The sequence below is a fragment of the Lutra lutra genome, chromosome 4, assembly GCF_902655055.1.
Source record: "Lutra lutra chromosome 4, mLutLut1.2, whole genome shotgun sequence".
Lineage (NCBI taxonomy): Eukaryota > Metazoa > Chordata > Mammalia > Carnivora > Mustelidae > Lutra > Lutra lutra.
In genome coordinates this window covers 111,296,686-111,318,624 of record NC_062281.1, presented here as the reverse complement: position 1 = coordinate 111,318,624, position 21,939 = coordinate 111,296,686, and the positions used below count along the sequence as shown (strand labels likewise).

The 21,939-nt window shown below is 39.3% G+C and overlaps 1 protein-coding gene across 3 annotated transcripts in view; it reads left to right on the top strand.

Annotated features, from left to right (window-relative positions):
* The window catches only part of CDC14A (cell division cycle 14A), a 174,975-nt gene that overhangs the window by 97,446 nt on the left and 55,590 nt on the right, over nucleotides 1-21,939 (top strand). For all 3 annotated transcript variants that reach the window (XM_047725781.1, XM_047725779.1, XM_047725782.1), the window contains 3 exons: nucleotides 4,723-4,789; nucleotides 8,242-8,304; nucleotides 21,439-21,526. In XM_047725781.1, coding sequence (XP_047581737.1) covers nucleotides 4,723-4,789; nucleotides 8,242-8,304; nucleotides 21,439-21,526 — 218 coding nt within the window. The remainder of the gene's footprint in view (nucleotides 1-4,722; nucleotides 4,790-8,241; nucleotides 8,305-21,438; nucleotides 21,527-21,939) is intronic.

The window sequence follows — 21,939 nt, the reverse complement described above, 5'->3', positions numbered from 1 at the left end:
TTCTCCAGTCCTGCCCTGGATCTGTTGGATCAGGACCTTGGGTGGGGCCCAGTAGTCTGTGTTTTGGGAACCGCTCAGGTGATGCTGATGCATTCCATCTAATTCTGGGCTAGGGAGAGAACATGGAGTGACAAGAACTTGAGTGTGGGATTGAACCTTGAGAAGCTCTAACTTTTAAGGATGGGAGGTGAAGGATGTCTTTGCCAAGGAGACTGGGTAGGAGCCATGTCTGGAGAGGTAGAAAAAAAATCCAGGAAGCCAGTGAAGAGAGTATTCAAAGGGGCGAGATACTTGTCGCCGACAAGTTCAGTCAAATAATGCTTGGGAAATGTCCCCTGGGCTTGGAAGAAGCAGATCTAGAGAGATAGAATGTAGATTACTTACTGCCAGGGGTTGGGAGGGAGAGGGAGCAGTTACTGTAAATGGACACAGAGTCTTTTTCAGGGAACACAACCGTTTTGGAATTAGTGGTGATATGAATTGTGAACATATCAAAAGCCACAGCATGGTGAATAGACTAAAAGAAATCACCGAATTGTGCACTTTAAAAAGGCTGAATTATGAATTTTATCTCAGTTAAAAACGAAGCCCCCCTGCCACCCCCAACTTCGCAATGTGGAGATAATTGGTGACTTTAGTGCAAAATGTTCATGGCATGGATGAGAGAGGATACAGAACAGAGGTTCTTAAGATTCGAGAGGAAGGAAAATGGAAGCCAGGAAAGAAGTCATCCTTCAGAGAAGTCTCGTTTTAAAGGGGAGGCCAAAGGGAGGGTGGTGGTTGTGGGGAGATACCAAGTCCAGAAACTCTGGGATGGTTTTTCTTCTTTTGAAGATGGTAGGACGTGAAAGTGTTTAGATTCTGTTGGGAAGGACCCAGGGGAGAGATCTGGAGAAGAAAGTGATCATCAATTGTGTTGAATAACGATACAGTTTCAGAGTTGAAGGGACTTCTTTGGTTAATGATGTTTTCCTAACCTGGATCTCCATTTCATACAACAAAGTAGGCGAAAAATAATCCTGAAGCAGTCCTCCGATTCAAACTTGAACATTGCATGGGGGTGGGAATCCTGCTGTCTTCCAGGGCCAACCATTCTATTTTCAGATGGTCTTGACTATATTAGGGGGTTGAGAGAAATTAGCAGGGAAGAACTCATTTATCAGATGGGAGATAATGTTTCTTTTATAGAATAAAACTTCTCTTCTTCTGAAATGGACTTTAATCTTATTTCCATCATCTCCTTCATTCCCACTCCCCAAAGGACCCAGTGCTGCCAATTCCTGAGCCTTTGGGGAAGTTTCTAGTATTTGTTGGGTTGATTCTCTTTTTCACTGGTACCTTAATATTCAGTTTTCTTGGTTTTGTAATTTATCACCACTCATCTCTCTGATTTCCAGCTTTTGGGATTTTATTGCTACTTTCCCCTCTCTTCTGAATGTGTTGGATTCCATTTTTTAAAAAGCCTTTAAAAATTCTCTTTTTAGTGTGGTTTTGATAGATATTTGTGTCCAATCTGCCACCTCTACCTTCTCTCTCTCTTCTTTTTAAAGATTTTATTTATTTATTTGACACAGAGCACAAGCAGGGGGAGCAGCAGGCAGAGGGAGGGGGAGAAGCAGGGTCCCCATTGAGCAGGGAGTCCAATGCGGGGCCTGATCCCAGGACCCTGGGAGCATGACCTGAGCCGAAGGTAGCCGCTTAACTACTGAGCCACTCAGACTCACCCTACCTTCTCTTTCTCTCTCTCTTTTTCTTTTTTTTTCTTTCCACCAGAGGACATGTAACCTGTTTTTGTATCCCTTCACTTTTATGGTTACTCTCCTTTGACTAAGTAGGAGGTGGGTTCTACTAATTAGCCTTTTTTCTTGCTTGGTACGGGGGCAGGTTTTGGGAACCCATTGTCTTCCTGCGCCCTTCATGAGGATTAATTACCTTGAGTAATGGGTATAATCTCCTTTGGTGTTTCATCTCCTTTCCCCCTTTCTGAGAATGTGACCTCATTTTATTGCAGCACTTACTATATGTCAAGCTGTAAACTTCTCCCTGCCTTTCCAGCCAGCTGTGACTGCTTCGTGTCCTGATTCTGTGCCATGGCATGTTTAACTGGCCCTCCTCTCTCTGGTCTGCAGATTTGATCATCAGGTCACCAGAGCTCTCTTTTCAGGCCCTGGGAAAAACTGTGGCTGGGATAGGACAGGAGATGTCATGATTGTCTCACCAAACTTTGCAGACAGAAAGACTGGGTGATTTATTTATAATCATTTCTTTTTCTGATGATTGATACATGTGAATTTATTTAGGTGACTCTAGGCATAGGAAAATATATTTCAGAGAATAAGGAGTACATCCAATTCCTAAAATTGTTTTACTCTTTTAAATAAAAAGAAGTGTTTTTTTTTTCATTTTCTTTACTAAAGCATTTTTATTCTTCTTATTTATTTATTTACTTATTTATTTATTAAGATTTTGTTCATTTATTTGACAGACAGAGATCACAAGTAGGCAAAGAGGCAGGCAGAGAGAGGGGGTGGGGAAGCAGGCTTCCCACTGAGCAGAGAGCCAGATGCGGGGCTTGATCCCAGGGCCCTGAGATTATGACCTGAGCTGAATGTTTAACCCACTGAGCCACCCACACATCCCATAAAGCAGCCATTTCTAATCTAAGGTCTGTGGAGAAATTTCAGAGAGTTGCTGAATTTGTATGGCCAGAAAAGTGTCTTTGTTTTCACTAATCTTATAACTGATAAGATTACATTCAATTATAAATGTTAGAAATAAACTATAGTAGTATTAACAATATGAATGACTATCACAATAGAAATTACAGATATTCTTATATCCCATTACAGTTCTTGCCTACATCTTATATATTTCACATATCTTATTTATGTTCATTCATTCTTTAAAATTAGTGTCATTAGTAGATCTACTAGATCTTATTATATATTAATAAAATAAATTATTAAGTAAATATGGTATTGTAAGTTTTTTATATTTTGATAAATTTGACTGGATTAGTTTTCTGCTATTCATTTATATTTTATTTTATGTCTTTAAAAACACTATTCTGAGAAAAGGGGTTCACAGGTTTTATCAGATTGCTAAGGGGTTCATGACACACAAAAGATTCTGAACCCTGTCCCAAAGAGACAAGTGCCTACAAAGGAATATGTGATTATTCATATAAACCATTTTATCTTGGATGTCCAGCTATACCTTTCTCTGTTTTTGTCCATTAAAATTTGCTTCTTAATATGTGGTTTATGTCTTTATAAGGTATTTGGAAAAGAGGCTGTTTTGATTTTCACTGACCCATGAGTTCAGATGGCATTAAAAAAAGAAGTCTCGAAATCAGATTTACTTATCAAGAATAACCCTTCCTATTTCTTTAGGTTAACTGAAGTTTCAGGACTTAAGCATTTCTGTTAAGTCCCTTTGCTAACTTACTGTTTTTATATGAGGTTGTCAGGATGCTGAAACCCAGTGATGTTGAAGCAGTCATAGGGTCAAGTTCCCTAGGATGGTTGTGATATAAAACTCAGTTTTATGTTAATTATTTATGTTATATTTTATGTTAATTACGTTAAAGCCCTTCAGGGTCATTTTCTCTCCATGGACATCATCACCTGGCACCTTCCCCACTGCTGCCCTTGGACTGACTTTGTGTGGTACATTTGACTTTGTCATTGGCAGGTCCCTCCCTGATAGCTCTGTTCTTCTGGGTCAGCAGTGGGGGCTGGGCAGAGACACAGAGCCTTGAGGTCAAGTTTCTTGCCTTGGACACCTTGGAACACCACTAGTGCTAAAGCTCCAGTGCCAGTTCTTGCTTCACTGACCTGAACTTGATACTTCAGTTTTATGTTGCCTAAAGCAAGTCTGCTAAGTTGCTCTAAAAACTTAAATAAAGTATGAAGTACTCAATTTTCGGTGCAATAGATTCCTAATCCTTTTGATACAATACTTCATGGTGCATTAGAAGTTCCCATGGATCCTGAGGGGAGATTGTTTGGAAGCATGACTGCATTTTCCATAGTGTTTTGTGGGGGGGGGGGGGGGGGGGGTTGATGGAGAGGTGGCATTTAATCCATGAAAATAACAGCTAGTTTCTGTTGACCTGCCTGCGTTGTCCTCCTTACATATTTATGCTCGTATTTACTATATTCCTGATGGGTGGTTGTTCCTCTGTATGAATACCTTTAGTGACTGTGAATCTTTTCCTTAGTGAAACAGTCCAGTTCGCTGTTAGTAATATTAAGGAGAGTCATAACATTTATTAGGGGCTTCCTGTATGCTAGGCTCTTATGGAGGACTTTATATTTAGTAAATGCATTCTGACAACAATCCTATGAATGGTAGATACTATCAGTAACATCATTTCAGAGATGGGAAACTCACAGAGGTAAAATTAACTTGCTCACGGTCCCAGGCAGTATGTGGCAGAGTTGGAATTTGAACAAAGGCAACCTGACTACAGAGCTCAGTCTCTTAGATCTGGTTTTCTTAATTCTGCCTATTGGATTAAAGCAATTTCAGAAATGCTTCAGTTAAGCTGTAAGGGTAGTTAACTAGTAGGATCTGATGTGTTACATTAATTTACCATTAATTAAATTAATTAAAGCTGTGAAACCAAACAAGCAGTCTTCAGTTGACTTTGTTATGTTATTATTTGAATATTCTGAATGTACATTTTTAGTGTCGTTTCTTTTTTGTGTGTGTTTATAGGGATGCTTCCTTTGGAAATTGCACTTACAATCTCACCATCCTCGACTGTTTGCAGGGAATCAGAAAGGTAATAATAATTCTCCTTGCTATAGTTGGTGCAGATGTTTCAAAATATGAAAAAGGAATAATGTCAGTATCCTTGCTTGTCACTGGAGAGAAGACAGGCAGTTAGCAGAAGGCTTTCCACTTCTTGATGAAATGATTGATGTGTAAAATATAGACCATCGGGCAAATTGAAGGGTGTCTGGGGTAACTCTGTAACTCCTGATTGAAGTAGAGGGGGTTTCCCTTCCTTATTTAAATTATTCCTCTTCCTGGGCAATTGTATGACTTGTGTCTGTCTCTGTGCCTGTGACATTGCTTTGTCACTGGGTCAGCTTCCTTATCAAGCCAGCACTTGGTGTGGGAGAGATAGGAAGCCACTGCACACCTCTGTTAGTGTGGAGGGGAACATTTCCATGTTGGTTTCCTACCTGGATTTTGTTACAGTAGTAAGTAGGCCAGATATTATTATCTCATTATTATAGATGAGGAAACAACCCCAGGGAGGTTAAGCCACTCTTAGGGCTACAGGGAGCTATTAGCAGGGCTAATTCTAACTCACATTTCTTTATCAATTTGGAGCTTTCTAACATCCTATCAGGGCATCTTATAAATCAATGGTTTGTCAAAATGTGGGGCTCACTAGAGATGCAAATTCTCAGCCATCCTCCGAGACTGACGGAACCATAAATTATGGGAGTGGGGCCGTGCAGTCTGTGTTTGACACTCTGGGTGATTTGATGCACTTTACAGTTTGGAGGCATAGATTAGTTATTCATATGTATAATGGAGAAGTGAATCCAAAATATTTTTGAGAACTTTTAGAACATGTTCTAAAAGCATTGATTTACTGAGAAGTCATGCATGCTATCCGGTGAAGTTCTTTTTAAAAATATTTTTGAAGATTTTATTTATTTATTTGAGAGAGAAAGAGAGAGAGCATGAGCAGGTAGAGGGTCAGAGGGAGAAGCAGACTCCCTACAGAGCAGGGAGCCCATGCAGAGCTCCATCCTAGGACCCTGGGATCATGACCTGAGCCAAAGGCAGACACTTAACCCACTGAGCCACTCAGGTGCCCCTATAGTGTGAAATTCTAATGAAGTTTCAAAGTACATCATTCCATCTTGAACATATAGCCATGATGTATCACTCAGGAATGTACATGTTGCATAGCCTGTGGACAAGGGTCATTATGGACTATAGATACACCAGGAGAATGATTCTTGTTCTAGTTTCATTTCTGATGTAAGACTGATTTTGTTACATTTTAAGTTGAGAAAATTGGTATGATCAGTATGCTACTTTTATGTATGTTTGTTTTTGACTTCGATATTTCATTTAAAAATGAATTTAAACTCTGTGAAAGTTTAAGATAGTTCCAAGTATTTTTCTTTCCATTTAAAGTCTGTCAGCATACTGTAGCCCCCCCCACCATAAGTAGTGTCTCCATCCTAGACTTCTAGTAGCACAAGTTAAGAACTTGTATGGAGAGATAATTCAATATATAATCCACAACTATAGCATTAAAAAAGTATGCCCAAGGGGGGGGAAATGTAATTTATTTATTGTTATTGTTGTTGTTGTTATTTTGCCTATTCTGCCACCTGGTACAGGCTGTTTCTTTTATAAATGTATGAAGTTCAGAAAGAGCTAACATTGGAATATCCTCACCTATTATGGTAACTTGGTAACTGGGTATAGAAATTTATGACATCCTTCCTGTTAGAGAGGAAAGGTGTGACTTTGTTCATGGATAAGGTCTTCTGTAAATTTCTTGTTTCATCGAGAGCTGGGGCTTCTTTTACCCAAACGTAGATGAGATTTTAGAAGATCTGACAGATGTTCAACATGTCCTTAAGCAACTGAGATACTTATCCCCCTCCACACTTACATAAAGCCCTGTGTTGTGGGCAGTTGCGTGGCAGTGAGGACCATACTCCTAAGAGTGTAGACAGAGTATGGCTGCATGTTTGCCTTGTTTGGAAACATATCTTTCTGATTTTGTTGCATTGGCATCATCATAAGCATGGTTTTACCTGGGTGTGAACTACACACAGAAACATAAGCAAACACACACTTCAAATGAAGAAATAAGGAAGGAAGGTTATAGTCCTGGCTCTGTTTTTCTCACTTCTTTCCCGGGAATGGTACAGATGGATCTACTAAGTTGCTATATTTAAAGGTGAGATAATTTAAATAACTTGCTTTGCTTATAATAGTAGGGGTTGACTAACTCAGCAGTGTCAGGATTTATCATTTATAAGAATCGCCTAGAAGGCATATTAACATGTTGATCCTACCCCCAGAGAATCACATTTAATAGTTCTGGGATATGGGGTTTAGGACTCTGTATTTTAAATCTAAATTACTGAGGTGCTTCTTTTGCAGGTGATTTGTGTTCTGCATTTTTTTAAAAAAGATTTTATTTATTTGACAGACAGAGATCACAAGTAGGCAGAGAGGTAGGCAGAGAGAGAGGGGGGGGAAGCAGGCTCCCTGCTGAGCAGAGAGCCCGATACGGGGCTCGATCCCAGGACTCTGAGATCATGACCTGAGCTGAAGGCAGAGGCTTAACCCACTGAGCCACTCAGGCACCCTGTGTTCTGCATTTTAGAAAATGCTGGTCTCGAATGTATTTTTGAAGATAGATGTCCTGGAGCTTGGCTTCATAGTTTCTTCAATTTTTAATGGTTCGAATATGTAACTTTTAAAAGTAATAGTGGTTTTGTATTCTATTACAATCTGTACAGCTTCATGACTTATAAAATAAAACATTGTCCTCTTCAAAATATTATATCTGAGCAAGCTAGATAGTTTTAAAAAGTTCTAAGTCATTAGTTATAAAAAAGAGTAATGAATGTGTTCTTTGTGTTGTTAAAAAGTACCAGCTCTTCCTCTAAATTGTAAGAGCAGACAAGTACACTTTTACTCTGTCAGTAACTATGACCATAAAACAAATGCTCTCGAGAAGTTTTAGGAACAAAGGAGGGCCTATGAAGTAAAAATGCCCTTTTTGCTAAGTATCTCATTGATGATCAAAGGAAAACAAAACCTCCCAAGAATAATTGCTTTTTCTTCTCCTATCTGAAAAGTTAATTACTGTTATATATCCTATCATAGTTTGATATGAATTAATTGCCTGGTTCCCAATAGGTTTTAACTGTACATTTGCTAGTATGTTCCATTTTATATACACAATTAATTTACTACATACAAAACTAATGTAAATAAGGACTCTAGATATATTTTGCAGGACAAATTTTCATGCTTTTCTAAGTGTTAAGTCCCACTTGTGAGAAGGTCTCAATGCACACTTATCAATGTTAGAAGGTGATTTCTAGATACACATTTTAAATGAAAGGTTTCAAGCTTTTCAAACTTCAGATTAGTGAGAATCATTTGTGAGCAGGAATTCTAGGAATGGCTAGAGGACTTACCAATTTGGTGTGGAAAAACTAATTCAAATTCTGCTTCTAGGGATTACAACATGGATTTTTTGACTTTGAGACATTTGATGTGGATGAATATGAACATTATGAGGTTTGTACATTTTAATTTTTTACAAGATATAATTTCATTTAATTAAAATCCCCTGTGTTCCACTCCCCCGCCCTGTTCCCTCCCCGGCCACAACACTCAGGTATTGCAAATTGAATGGCTCCTAAAGTAAAAGCATTCTGGGGGGTTTCTACAGCTGTCAGTTTTGTCCTTTCAGCTTTGGTTATTGCCTTTGAACCAGGAATACCAGAATTTTAGTTTGGGAAAATGTTTAGTTTGGGAAAAGGACATTATCTGTGATGTCCTTTCACTAAACTTCCATTAACAATTACTTTGCACATTTAATTTATAAGAAAAAATAATTTCAAGATATAGTTTGATAGAGAAACTGAGTTACTGTTATTTTAAAAATTCAGATTCTGTTTAAAACAAAACTTTACTTGTAATATTTTTGTTATATTGTAATATTTTTTGACTGCATAAATTTAATTTTTAAATATGGCTGAATTTACCCAGTTCTACGAATTGGCTGAATTTTTTTTCCCATTGCATCATGGAGGTTTTGAATAATGTCTTGCCTGTTCAGTGATGCAGAGTTTAGGCAAGGGCTGTCCCAGCTAGGTTGCTGTATAAGGAGATGTTGAAGAAACAGCTTTTCTGGAAGATGAGAAGCCTGTAGAATATGAGTAGGCCCAACATTCTATGGAAGTGAACTCACCTGTTGGGGTTCTCCAGATGACTTGTGAAATGTATCACTACTCTTAGCAAGAGAGGGCAGCCCTTCCCCTTTGCACTCTAGTTCAGGATCTCTGTTTGGATATCCTTCTTATAAGTTAAACTTAACCAGTCTGAAAAGAAACTGACCATCTTTCACTCCACTACGGTCTTCTGCTTCATTCGTCTGTATTAATGGTACCACCTATCCTGCAGTTCACCCAGGCTCAAGAATAGGAATGCTTCTCTTTCCCTCCCGAATCGAACCAGTATTTGAATTCCTGGTGTGTGTTTCATCTTCCCTGTGCTCTCTGTTCTCCCTTCCTTCCCTCTGGCTCAGGTGTTGTGCCCTCTCTTGTGGACTATGAGAAGCACTCTCTAATGAGCATGGGTCCTTCTCCTTTTGGTCTGTTTTTCATCCACGTGACTTGAGTGATCTTAGAACAGAACTCTCATCATTCTTGGCCCCAGACTGCATTGCTTTGCAGAAATGGGGATGACCTCCTCTGTGCTGGCATTCTTAGTATGGATGGGCTTCAGCCCACCTCGAGAGCCTTGTCTCTTGTTTGCTTACCGTGCGCCGTCTGCCTGCCAGCCCCACAGAGCTGCATGCTCACCTTTTCCCCGAGTGTCCCTGTGTCCTGGCTGAGCTTCCTTTCTGCCACATGCCCATCCCTCTAGCGTTTCCCCTCCTCTGTTTTGTGTGGGTCACATCTACACAGAGCATTACTCTCTTGAGTATTTTCTCCCTTCAGTTTCATGTGTTACAATTTGTACTTTTCATGTTTCCTGTATCTTGGTTTTATTTTTCTTACTGGATTGCAAATTCCTTGTGGATAGGACATGACTAAGTGGAAAAATATATACTGAATACTTGGATAGAAAGGTTTAATATCATAAAACTGCTATTTCTCCTCAAATTAATAAATGTATTTATTTATTAACAATTTATTAAATTGTTTATATAAATAACGATATTTATATAAATAAATATAATAATTTATTAAAAATCTTGAATTTTTTTTAGCCATAAAAGCATGGTTGTCATGGCATTTTTAGTAGCAAAAAAAAAGAATCCCCCCATCAAACCCCACCCCCACCCCCAGCTAGAAACAGAGACTGTGCACTCATAAGGGAAGGCTGAATGATTTATAGTATATACACACCATAGAATGTTATGTGCTGATGTGAAAAAGTGAATTTGAGCTATACCACTTGTCTTGGAATGATTTCTATAATACATTGTTTAGAAGAAAAGATACAGATAAGTGCTCATAATATAATCCACTCCTTTAATTAACAGTAATGAGATCCCATTTCACCCATATATGTATATCTGTATTATGTGAGCAGAGCTGATTTCCTGTGATGCTATTAAAACTGAAATTTTAGAGGACCCCCCCCACACTTGTGTGGGCATCTTTTAAGGCCCTATACCTAATTTTGTATTCATAATTTTGTATTCTTTTCTTAAAGTGGACTTCCAAATTAGATGTTTCATGCTCCATATATATGAGCATGGAGAAAATGATATGGCAAAATGCGAAGTCCATTTCCATTAAAGGAGATACTGGGGTGGACACTCAAGAGGAGGAGGAAGGAACAATACCACAATAAAAAGAAAAAATTAGTTGGCATTTTACTTATTCCTTCATCTTTTTTTTAAACCTTAATGTGGATGTCGAGAGGTAGTTGGAAAAGCTATTGAAAAACCTGAGACAGTAGAGTTTAATTCTTGCAAACCAACCAACTGGCCAACTAAAAAAAAAAAAAGTCTGTTAAGAATGTGGTCATACCGGGGCTCCTGGGTGGCTCAGTGGATTAAAGCCTCTGCCTTTGGCTCAGGTCATGATCCCAGAGTCCTGGGATCGAGCCCCACATCGGGCTCTCTGCTCAGTGGTGAGCCTGCTTCCCCTTCTCTCTCTGCCTGCCTCTTTAACTACTTGTAAAAAAAAAAAAAAAAAAAAAAAAAAAAAGAATGTGGTCATACCCTCGCCTGAGTAAACGAACAACCATAACAACAACCACAACCCAGGTAATAATGGGAGGCAGGAGGCAGTTGGTGAACATTTGAAAAGTTTTCTGTCAAATTACTTCCTTTCTGAGAATGATATATCCATTCTATCATAAAGCCCAGGAAAAGAAAATCACAAAGAGAAGTATGCTTTTTGGGGAGTGAGCATGTCATGAATGCTACTTAATGAATAAATAAAGGAACTCTGTTCCCGACAGTCTGTGGGCCCGATACTTTCTTGTCATAATTTCGCTCACTCTTCTCTCACCTGCCTTAGTGAGTTTGGACAATGGGTGAACTTGTGGGATAGCTAGAGACACATATTTTGTATTTTCCAACAAAGTCGGTATTCCAATGGAGACATTGTGGTTTTCAAAGTAAAATTTTATCATTGACAGCAAATTAGGAGACTGTAAGTCTTGGATTAGTGGGCAACGTTCAGGATGAAGTTTTTCCAAGACACTTCTTGACAGAACTACATTTGATATATATATTTTGGCTCAGGAAGAAGCCTATATTAATGAGACTGCATCTCTGTGTGAGATTGAAGGGCAGTTTTATGATAAGAATGCCAAACGTGGGGCGCCTGGGTGGCTCAGTGGGTTGGGCCGCTGCCTTCGGCTCAGGTCATGATCTCAGGAGTCCTGGGATGGAGCCCCACATCGGGCTCTCTGCTCAGCGGGGAGCCTGCTTCCTCCTCTCTCTCTGCCTGCCTCTCTGCCTGCTTGTGATCTCTCTGTCAAATAAATAAATAAAATCTTTAAAAAAAAAAAAAGAATGCCAAACGTTAATGACAAGATCAGCAGAACATAAGAAATACTCACTTTATAAAGTCTACAGGTAAATCTCCGGCCATTCTGCAAAGGGTTATATCCATTTTCCTCCTGTGATTCATGGGTCTAGAGCAGTGCTGTCCAATAGAAATATAATGAGAATTATAGATACTTTAAGCATTCTAGTAGCCATATTTAGAAAAAGTAAAAAGAAATGATAAAATTAATTTTAATATATTTTATTTAATCCAATATTCCCAAAATATTTCAACATGTAATCAGTATAAAAATTATAATAAATAATAAATAAATAAATAATGATAAGTTAAATAAATAATAAATATTTATATATATAAATAAATAATAAATAAATAAAAACAATAAATAAATAAATAAATAAAAATATTAATGAAGTATTTTACATTTTTGTTTTTGAACTAAGCCTTCAAATCTCAGCATGTAGTTTGCTCTATGGCACATCTCAGTTTGGACTAGTCACTACTAGTCACTACTAGTTTGGACTAGTCATTACTAGTCACTACTACTACTACTACACCCAGTATGGAGCCCAGTGTGGGGCTTGAACTCATGACCCTGAAACCAAGACTGAGCTGAGATCATTAGTTAGAAGCTTAACCAGCTGAGCCACCAGGTGCCCCTGGACTAGTCACATTTCAAGTGCTCAGTAGCTACATGTACCTAGAGGCAGATTCTGTGGGGACGGTCTTGACCATGAACTATTGGAGTTCCTCAGAATGACATGGAGCCTGGGATAAACAGAACAGTTTATATGGCCTTGCTTTAGGTGATCTAATTATTCACATAAGAGTTAAAGCCCTGTCATATTTAGAGGGGTTTGGGTAAGATATCTCAGACTCTTGCTCTATTTTCATGGGACTTGCAGAATGGTCCATTAATTATTGATGAACAAAAGTATCTTCCAAAATGTGGTCTCTCAGGTTCTGTTGAACTGTGCATTCTTCACCTTGGTGCTGATCAAATAGATGTAATTCTGACAGCTGTGCCGTGAAGGTCCCATAAAGTAACTGCAAGAAGATAGCCCCAAAACTTGCCCTAAGAATCAGTGTCCAAACAATCATACTTTTCCAACAGGTTTCTCAAGGTATTTTCTTTTTCTTTTTTTAAAAAAGATTTTATTTATTTGAGAGAGGGAAAGAGAGAGCATGGTAAAGGGAGGGTCAGAGGGAGAAGCAGGCTCCCCATGGAGCAGGGAGCCCCATGAGGGACTCGATCCTGAGACTCTAGGATCATGACCTGAGCTGAAGGCAGTTGCTTAACCAACTGAGTCACCCAGTTGCCCCCTATCTCAAGGTATTTTCAAACAACTGAGAGAGCAGTCACTCCTGTGAAACGTGGCCATTCATGGGTTTACTTGAAAAGTGGAAATAGACCTTTGGCCCATGGGAACAGCAGTGAAGATGAAAGAGCTTGAATATTGAAATTATGTTTCTGTGGGTATGTGAGGAGCTGTACCCTCACATACCTCTATATGGTAACTGCTCGTGTAGGATAATATTCTGCTTGTGAGGCCCTGCAGTAGCATCCATACACAGAGTCCGCCTTCAGTCAGCCTTTTTAAAACTCTTTTTGGGGGAACTTTCCTTACCTTGCCGAAAACGAATGGTGCTGCTCTTAGGCATTATTTTAAGTCATTATTCCTCAAAGAGAGCTTGAAGTTGTGTCTTTTGTTTGTTATTTGGATGTCTCTGAGAGGCTTTCTATTGTTGACCGGAAGTCTGCCGTCTTTGATGATGTCTCTGTGTTGGCCACACACAGACTCCCAGAGCAGCATCCTGTCCCCGGGAGAGGGGAGGAACAGAGAGGGCCAAAGAAACAAGCTTCAGGGGCAGCATGTGGAGATGCCTACTTATTTATTACCCCATCCAGAACTTGGCCCATGTAATTGCAAGAAGTTGCCTTAAATACTCTTTTGGGGATTAGATGGAGTTTCAAGTTTATGTAACACCTGCTTCAAAAATGAAGAAATTACATTGACGTCATGCTTGGACTTATTTTATATCTTCCACTATCTTTTTCTACCCCCTGTGAATCATTCCTTTTTTGAGAAAAGAAAAAAAAAGTGCTTTCTGTGAAGTAGCATTGTCAGTGTGAGGATAGTTCCCAGAATTATTGACTTGACACTTTGCTTTCACAAGCTGCCAACCCAGGGCCACTTTACCAGTGGTTACTTGATGGGTGCGGTTAGAGTTGCCCCTGGTTACCGCAGGCCGGGTGCCGGACTGACGGGTTACTGCCTGCTTGAGCGTGGAGACACAGTGCGGGGCCTTCTCTTGTTTCTCTCATCAAGGCGCACGTGGAAAAGGATAATATTTGCTCAGCACCCTGTGATTATAGCTCACAGCTGTCGATGACTGGCCTGGGGCCTCTGGCTGCCCTGGTCCCTGCCCAGGCAAATCCATTCTGTTTCACTGGGTGGAAAGCTTTGTCCAAGAGAAATAATGATGTACAGATCAACCTTTGTTATGTGAGGGTCAGGAAGCTGTATACAGTCTTTATGGCCTCAACTTGATAACTTTTCAGTTTGTTTATTGAAGGATGTTTATTAAGTACCTCCTGTTTTCTCAGTATATTTGCTAGGTCTAATACTTTCTTTCTTTCTTTTTTTTTCCTCAAGAGGTTTCCTACAGTATCATCTCTTCATGTGTGGGATTAGAGCCTTTGTTCTTATCATCTGCTCTCTTAGAATCCATATATTCTTGCAGAAGTTATCATGTCTGACCTTTGTCACAAGCCCCATCTTCATGTTTATCAGATGAGTTATCTACACAAAATTTCTCCTTTGTCCATGGCAGACTGAATGTGGAAAATTTTGCTCCTGAAATAGTCTAGTAATTAATAAGTCATTATTATTGGCTATCCACCTACTGGGTGTTCTTCTGGGAAAAGAGTATTGCTATTCTAGGTGACTTCACATAATCTTAGCCACATCACAACAAGCCCACGTGGGAACTGTTTATGAGAAAGTGTTGGTCAATTCTGGATGTCTGGGAGTGGGTCTTGACTCTTGGGCCTCTTCCATATTACTGTCAGAGTGTATATCTTAGAAATTGAGTCTGATTATATCAGTCTCCTGCATTGGGTCCTCTATGGGCTCCACGCTAACCGAAAGTGTGGAGGAAATGCAAACTCCTTAATACGGTCCCAAAGGCACCCTTGACGTGGGATTTTCCTTCCCCTCCACTCTTGCCCTTTTCCCTTCCCTTCCCAGCCCCAACACCACATAGCTTCCCAGACTGCAGCATTTCACGCTGTTGTTCCCCCTCATGCCTGCAATCCCTTCTTTCCTGCCCACCATTTTTACGTAGATGTGTCTAGGTCATTCCCAGCTCTTTGGGAGCTCTTCTCACACAGTGTTGCTTGATGCTGTTTACACATCTGTGTCTTCCCTGCACTCTGGCTCCTTGAAGTCAGGAACCATGTCTTATTCATCTTAGTATGAGTAAGTACTCAGTAGTGTAGTATACTCATAGTGGGCGCTCATTAAATATTTGTAGAATGAAAGAATAAATAAATGATTAAATGAATACTGAAAACAGAAGTATAGCACCTTCCAGGATATTTGATATAATCTGTTAGAAATAACTACTTTTCAGTGGAAAGTGACCACGACTTATTAATGAAGAATGCATTATGATTTTGTAGTACCACTCCTGGGGAAGAAGGTACTGACTATGGCAGACAACATCTTTAAATGATGTTTCTTTCTTTCATTACCAGCCAATCTATGCTTCAGGAGTGAGTTTTTGTTTTTGTTTTTAAAGATTTTGTTTATTTATTGGAGAGAGAAAGAGAGCACGAGTGGGGGCGGAGGAGCAGTTGTGGGGAGAAGCAGATTCCCCACTGAGCAGGGAGTCCAATGTGGGGCTCGATCCCAGGACCCTGAGATCATGACCTGAGCTGAAGGCAGGTGCTTAACCAACTGAGGTACCCAGGCACCCAAGAGTGAGTTTTTTTGTTTTTGTTTTTTTTAAACCTGTTATGTGCAACACAGATTGCTAGGTATTATAGTCTTCAACCAGGCTGTCTCTGTAACATCAGTTTAGTTTAATATATGAATAGAGACTGTCCCCAGGTTGACTATGTCATCCTTCATTGCAGTTAATAAGTAAATTGTCAAACTGGGTGGTGTAGACTCCTCAGGTCAGCCTTCTGTATATACGTTGTGCACGAAGCTTAGGTCTCCCATTGCTCTATGCACCACCTCAGGTCACCAGTAGAGTTACTGCTGTTGAACACCTGAGGTATGTTTCAAGGCTTTGCTTTGGATTAAAGTTTGTCTACCAAACTAGAGTATAATCCAGGTGTTGCTTGCTTGGTCTGTCCTCTTGTTCAAGGATTACTGAACTAGAAACATGGCAATTTCCGCCCTTGTTATTTCTCATGAATTCCTGCCACAGGACTGGAGTTAAGCAAGCTCCAGAATGTAGGTAGGTGAGCACGTCCTCACCACCTGGAGGCACCATAGAAGTATGCCTCCCACAGGGATTTGACTACTCAACTGTTAGAAGCATCTTCTGAAGCTATCCTGCAGTACTGATTATACCACTCAAAGGCTCCAAGTTCAAGGGAGCAGAACGCCTTCCTGGACCCTGCAGCTACTAATGTGGAGGGACCCAGTATTGCCACACCTACTGATCCACTATGCCCATTCCTGGTTCAAAGATCATGTTGGTTAACTCTATAAAATGTTTTGAGGTCTACCTTGTCCTAAGAATTTCCCATGGTTTTTTCCTTCCTCTTTAATTGCTGTTTGGTTTCTGTCCAAGCTTCTTAAGAGAGCAGCCTTGACTCTGTTATTAGTCAGTCAGTTGGTGATGGTCTAGTTTTTACCTTTGTGAGTCTCATGAAATTTCCTTGCCCATAGAAGAGTCAGCAAACCAGATGGTTGTGTTTGATTTCCTTCCTACTTGATTTGTTCTGTGGCCACTCTCTAATTCTGGACACCCCCTTTCTTTCCCTAACTTCTAAGGTTCCGTCCCTTGCTTTTCTCTTCCTTGCATCTCAGGCCATCTTTCTCAAGTTTCCTTTGCAAGCACTTTCTCTTTCTTCGCCCACCTGAAATGCTGCCCTTCCCTAGGGCTCTGGTTTGTTGTTGAACATGCTCTCTGTGAGTGAGGGCACCTGCTTGCAAGTTTCAACAATCGTATATGTGCCTGTGGCCTCAGATTGCCATATCTTGAGCAGTAGCACCTGCAAACATGCCCTGGGTTGCCTGCTGCCATCAGCAGAGGCATCACTGGCCTGGGCTGCTGGTTTCTCCCACACATGTCTCCCCACCCCAGCTGGAGTGAGCAGAGGTGAAACAGTCATCCACATGGGGCCCTCCTCTTTCCCTCCACCACACTGTCTCTCTCAAAAGCGAATCTAAATTAATAATCTAGAGTTTAATTATCTAAAGCCAGATGGCATGGCATTTTAATTTAAACCAAATAACTCAAATATTTACTTTGCTTTGAGAACATAAAATGCCAATTACTGCAGCATATTTGCATTTATGTAATACAACTATACCATCAACACTATTTTATTGTTTCAGAAGTTAGGGAAATATAAGGAAGGTACTTTTTAAACAAATAAAGGGAGACTTTGTAGTTCTGCCTTTTTGATTTTTCAAATAGTCTTGTACCATCATTACACCTCTTATATGCTTCTATTATAGCTCTTTTCAAAGTGTAATGCAACTTTTTTTTTTTTAATTGGTATCTTAGTCTCGGCTTCTGTAACAAAAGTACCATAGACCAGGTGGATTAAACAACAAACAGTTATTTCTCACAGTTCTGGAGGCTGGGAAATCCAAGGTCAGGGCACCAGCAGATGCAGCGTCTGGTGGCCTTCTTCTGTGGCTGCATTCTCTGTGTGTCTTCTCATGGTAGAAAGGCAAGGGCGCTCTCTGGGTTCTCTTCTATAAGGACGCCTATCCCATTCCTGAGGACACCATCCTTATGATCTGATTGCCCCCCAAAGGCCCTACTTCCAAATACTATCATACTGGGATTAGGTTTTGACATATGAGTTTTGAGGTGGACACAAGCATTCTGTCTATAGTAATGGGTACAAGATAGAGCTAATAGCACCCACCTCATAGGGCCGGTGCACGAAATGAGTTGCCTATAACAGAGTAGAGCCTGGCACACAGTCAGAGCTATCTATGTATTTGCATCTGTTATCATTACTATTCTTTGTCACTCCCACTTGCTTTCATGAAGGCTCCTTAAGAGCACAGAGAAAATACTTTTTTTTTTTTTAAAGATTTTATTTATTTATTTGAGAGAGAGACAGTGAGAGAGAGCATGAGCGAGGAGAAGGTCAGAGAGAGAAGCAGACTCCCCATGGAGCTGGGAGCCCGATGTGGGACTTGATCCCGGGACTCCGGGATCATGACCTGAGCTGAAGGCAGTCGTCCAACCAACTGAGCCACCCAGGCGTCCCGAGAAAATACTTTTTATCATTTTATGTGTGACATCAAGTTATAGTCTTTGAACATAATAAAGGCTCAGCAAATGTTTTAAGGAATGATGAATTGTGCTTAAACACTGTTTGTCCATGTTGTCCTAGAAAGCATATCTGTTGATAAAGGGAATCAATCCTGTAATTGTTGACCTCAAGGTCTGTCTTTTCTGTTTTATTGTCTGTTTATTACAATGGTAAAATGACAGGTGATTTTCAGTTTTGGGACTGAAAAATATATTTGTGACCATTACAACAGAGGCATGCCTTACCAGCATAGATACATTTCTTAGATGTTATAAAAATTTATGTTTTCAAGTCAAATTATGTTTACTTTTTTATTTTTCCAGTTTTAATACTTATTTACTTTGTAAGAAAACTTGATTTTTTTCCAAAACTTTATTTTATTTTATTTTATTTTTTTTAATTTTTTTATTTTTTTCAGCATAACAGTATTCATTATTTTTGCACCACACCCAGTGCTCCATGCAATCCATGCCCTCTACAATACCCACCACCTGGTGCCCCCAACCTCCCACCCCAAAACTTTATTTTAAATGCAGCAGCGGAGTTAGATATTTCAAAGAAATCTGGTTGTAGACTGAATCTTTTGTAGGCTGAAGAATCCATAGTAAAGTGAGTATTGACACTTAAGTATATGTTTCAGGAATTCAAACTTTTATTTTTATTTTATTTTCTTATAGTAAGAACAGGTGCAGTTTTCCTACATAGTCCTTGGTAGGCAGGAGGCTTTGGAATGTAAGACATAAAACCATCCTCTTGCCTCATCCTTGCTGAGATGTTTGTAAAATATGGTAGGGTTGGAAAGTACCTTCAGTTCCTGTCTGACCTAGATTTCTTTGAAGTGTGTGTGTGTGTGTGTGTGTGTGTGTGTGTGTGTGTGTGTGTATTTAATTAGAAAACCAATTTGTGTCCTCTTAAATATTTTATTATTGATAAATATTGACATTTGTATAATTCACTGTGAAAGAAGGCACAAATATTAATTTGGGAAGCTTACCGAAGTAAGCTTATATTAGTCAGTTGAAATCTGTAACTTTCTTATTGTTTTTTTCAGATTTGGATCTAAGACCCAAATCTCATTGTTTACCCCATCAACCTTATCCAAGCTACTGAGTATAGTCCAATATTATCTAATGTTTACCTTTTTGGGTAGGCAGATTTGCAAACATATTCTTTTGGTTTTGTGAGTGATGTATCTTAGTAAGTCTACTTTCTTTCTCCATATGATTGATTATAAAAGGTTACTGTTTAACCAAATGTCTATAATCCAAATAAATGGATGTAGCACAATATATTTGTCTGGGCTTACTTAGTGGTCAAGGATACAGAAACAGTGAACATAGAAACCAGTTTTCTTTTACTGTTCATAAAGAATTGCCTTTAGCCTTTTGGTGATTAGAGCATACCTTTATTTTGGAATTTTTAAATAGTGTTTTAAGTATATTAATTACTTAAGGAGGGATATTGGGTCATTAGAGACTGCTTTCTTTAAATAAGAAAAAGTTTAAGTATCATAGAGAGTTATATATTAGATTCTTTATTCAAATTGTTATGAATAGATAGTTTTGCCCGAGATACAATTTGGTATGTGGAATCATAACACTCAGTAGCTCTGAGATTTTATTTCTGGTATTATGCAGATATTACATTTATTATAGTTAAGATGAATGCAATTCAGACATTTATAAAGAGTCACTAAAGTTTCATTTATAACGTCTTATGACTGAAAAGAAACATCTCATTTTAAACATAGAAATTGTACAGCTAAGTTTTGATTTTCATGAAAGTTGGAAATGGTAGTAGTAGCATAAGTAATTAAAGTAGAGGCTTCAGTGTCCGTCATGGTGTTACTCCAGTTAATCTAACAAATACTCAGAAGTTCTTACAGTAGAATGCAGACTGTATTTGGTACCTAGTCCTGCCGTTGAAGTGTATGCCATGTGGCGGTGGAGGAGAAAGCTTTTCTAATGGATAGTCTTGGCCCAGTAAAGAGAACTGCTTTCCTTCTCAGCCTGTGGAGGTACCTGTGCAGTGCTAGAGAGCCCGGAGGGTTGAGATGGAGACTAGAAGCTGGCCTGGTGGTGGGATGGGGGTGAGGGTTGTGGGTGGGCTAAAGAAGGCTCATGTGAAGAAGTGATGCATAGGTTTTACGATGCATTGCACAGATGTTCTCCACTTCCCTGCAAACCTTGGGTGTCTTCAGCCCTGCCCCAGTGTTCTATGGGTTTAGAGGCACATCGGGAAGAGGAGGAAATGGAGGAGATCATGGAGCAGTGGGAGGATGCTGGGCCCCTTCCCTGGTCTCCAAGCCTTTTCTGAGGATCCTATAGAGAATGTAGACCAGAGGTTGACAACTGGTGATCGAAGTTGGGCCACAGGTGTGTTTCATTTGGTTTCATTTTATTTAAAAACTTAACTTAAAATAGTCAACATGAGGTATAAAGAGATTCACATAAAAACCCATTCAGCAGGTCAGCCACATTCAGTTAGCCTTTCCTGCAGGGCGACTCTTTAGCCGGAGCTGAGGAACCACCGGCCTTTACTTAGGTCTCTCACCTGGCCTGTGTAGCTGTTTGGGTTTGCAGCCCCTGCCGGAGACCGTGGTGGACTTGTTTGTGGTATACCTCGAGGGTCTGATGATCCTCTGTTCTTCACTCCTGCCTCCTTCCATTTCCCAGTTGAAATATCAGCATTGACAATAGTAACGACCTATACAAACAGAAAAAAGGAAGTGTGTTCATTATGACCCTGATATTTATAATTTTTTTTCATTCTTTAAAATATGTTTACCATGTTCATGGAAAGTGCTGATATTTCCTTTTATCTTCTCTCCCTTTATTTATTGTGAGGATAAGCAATGTTTGTTTTTATTTCATTTCATTGCAGGATAGCTGGGAGACAAAATTATTTTAAGCAAAGTACCTCCACTTTAAGGTTTTTTAAACTTTTCAAACAGTCTAGGTAATAAAGCTTTTTCTAAAGAGGATTGAAGTATCATTTTGAGAATCAGATGCATGTTTTTATTTTAAGTTGTTTAACGTTGCCTTCATGAACATTCAATAGTACTAACAGAATGAAAAGCAGTTTTATTTGTAAGGGTTTCCTAAATTGTATAAGAATTATAAAATATTTTTCTTCTCTTTTCTCACAAATTTCTACCAGCGAGTTGAAAATGGTGACTTCAACTGGATTGTTCCAGGAAAATTTTTAGCATTTAGTGGACCACATCCAAAAAGCAAAATTGAAAATGGTAGGTTTGTTCTTTACTTTGCCATCCAAAAATTTATTTCAGTTCATCTTCAATTTCTTAATTTCCTCAGATAATCCTTTCTTTTGGTACTATTCCCCAAAGAATATTTATTTATTAAAAAAAATTGAGCTGTAGTAATTAGTGTGTTAAATATTACAGTTTAGTAGGTGGATTTATAATCCTGTTTTAAAACTAGAAAATTTGGGGGGCACCTGGGTGGTTCAGTTGGTTAAGTGTCTGCCTTCAGCTCAGGTCATGATCCCAGGATCCTGGGATCGTGTCCCGCATTGGGCTCCCTGCTTCTGCCTCTGCCTCTCCCTCTCACTGTCTCTCATGAGTAAAATTAAACACACACACACACACACACACACACACACACACACCTAAAAATAAATAAATAAATAAATAAAACT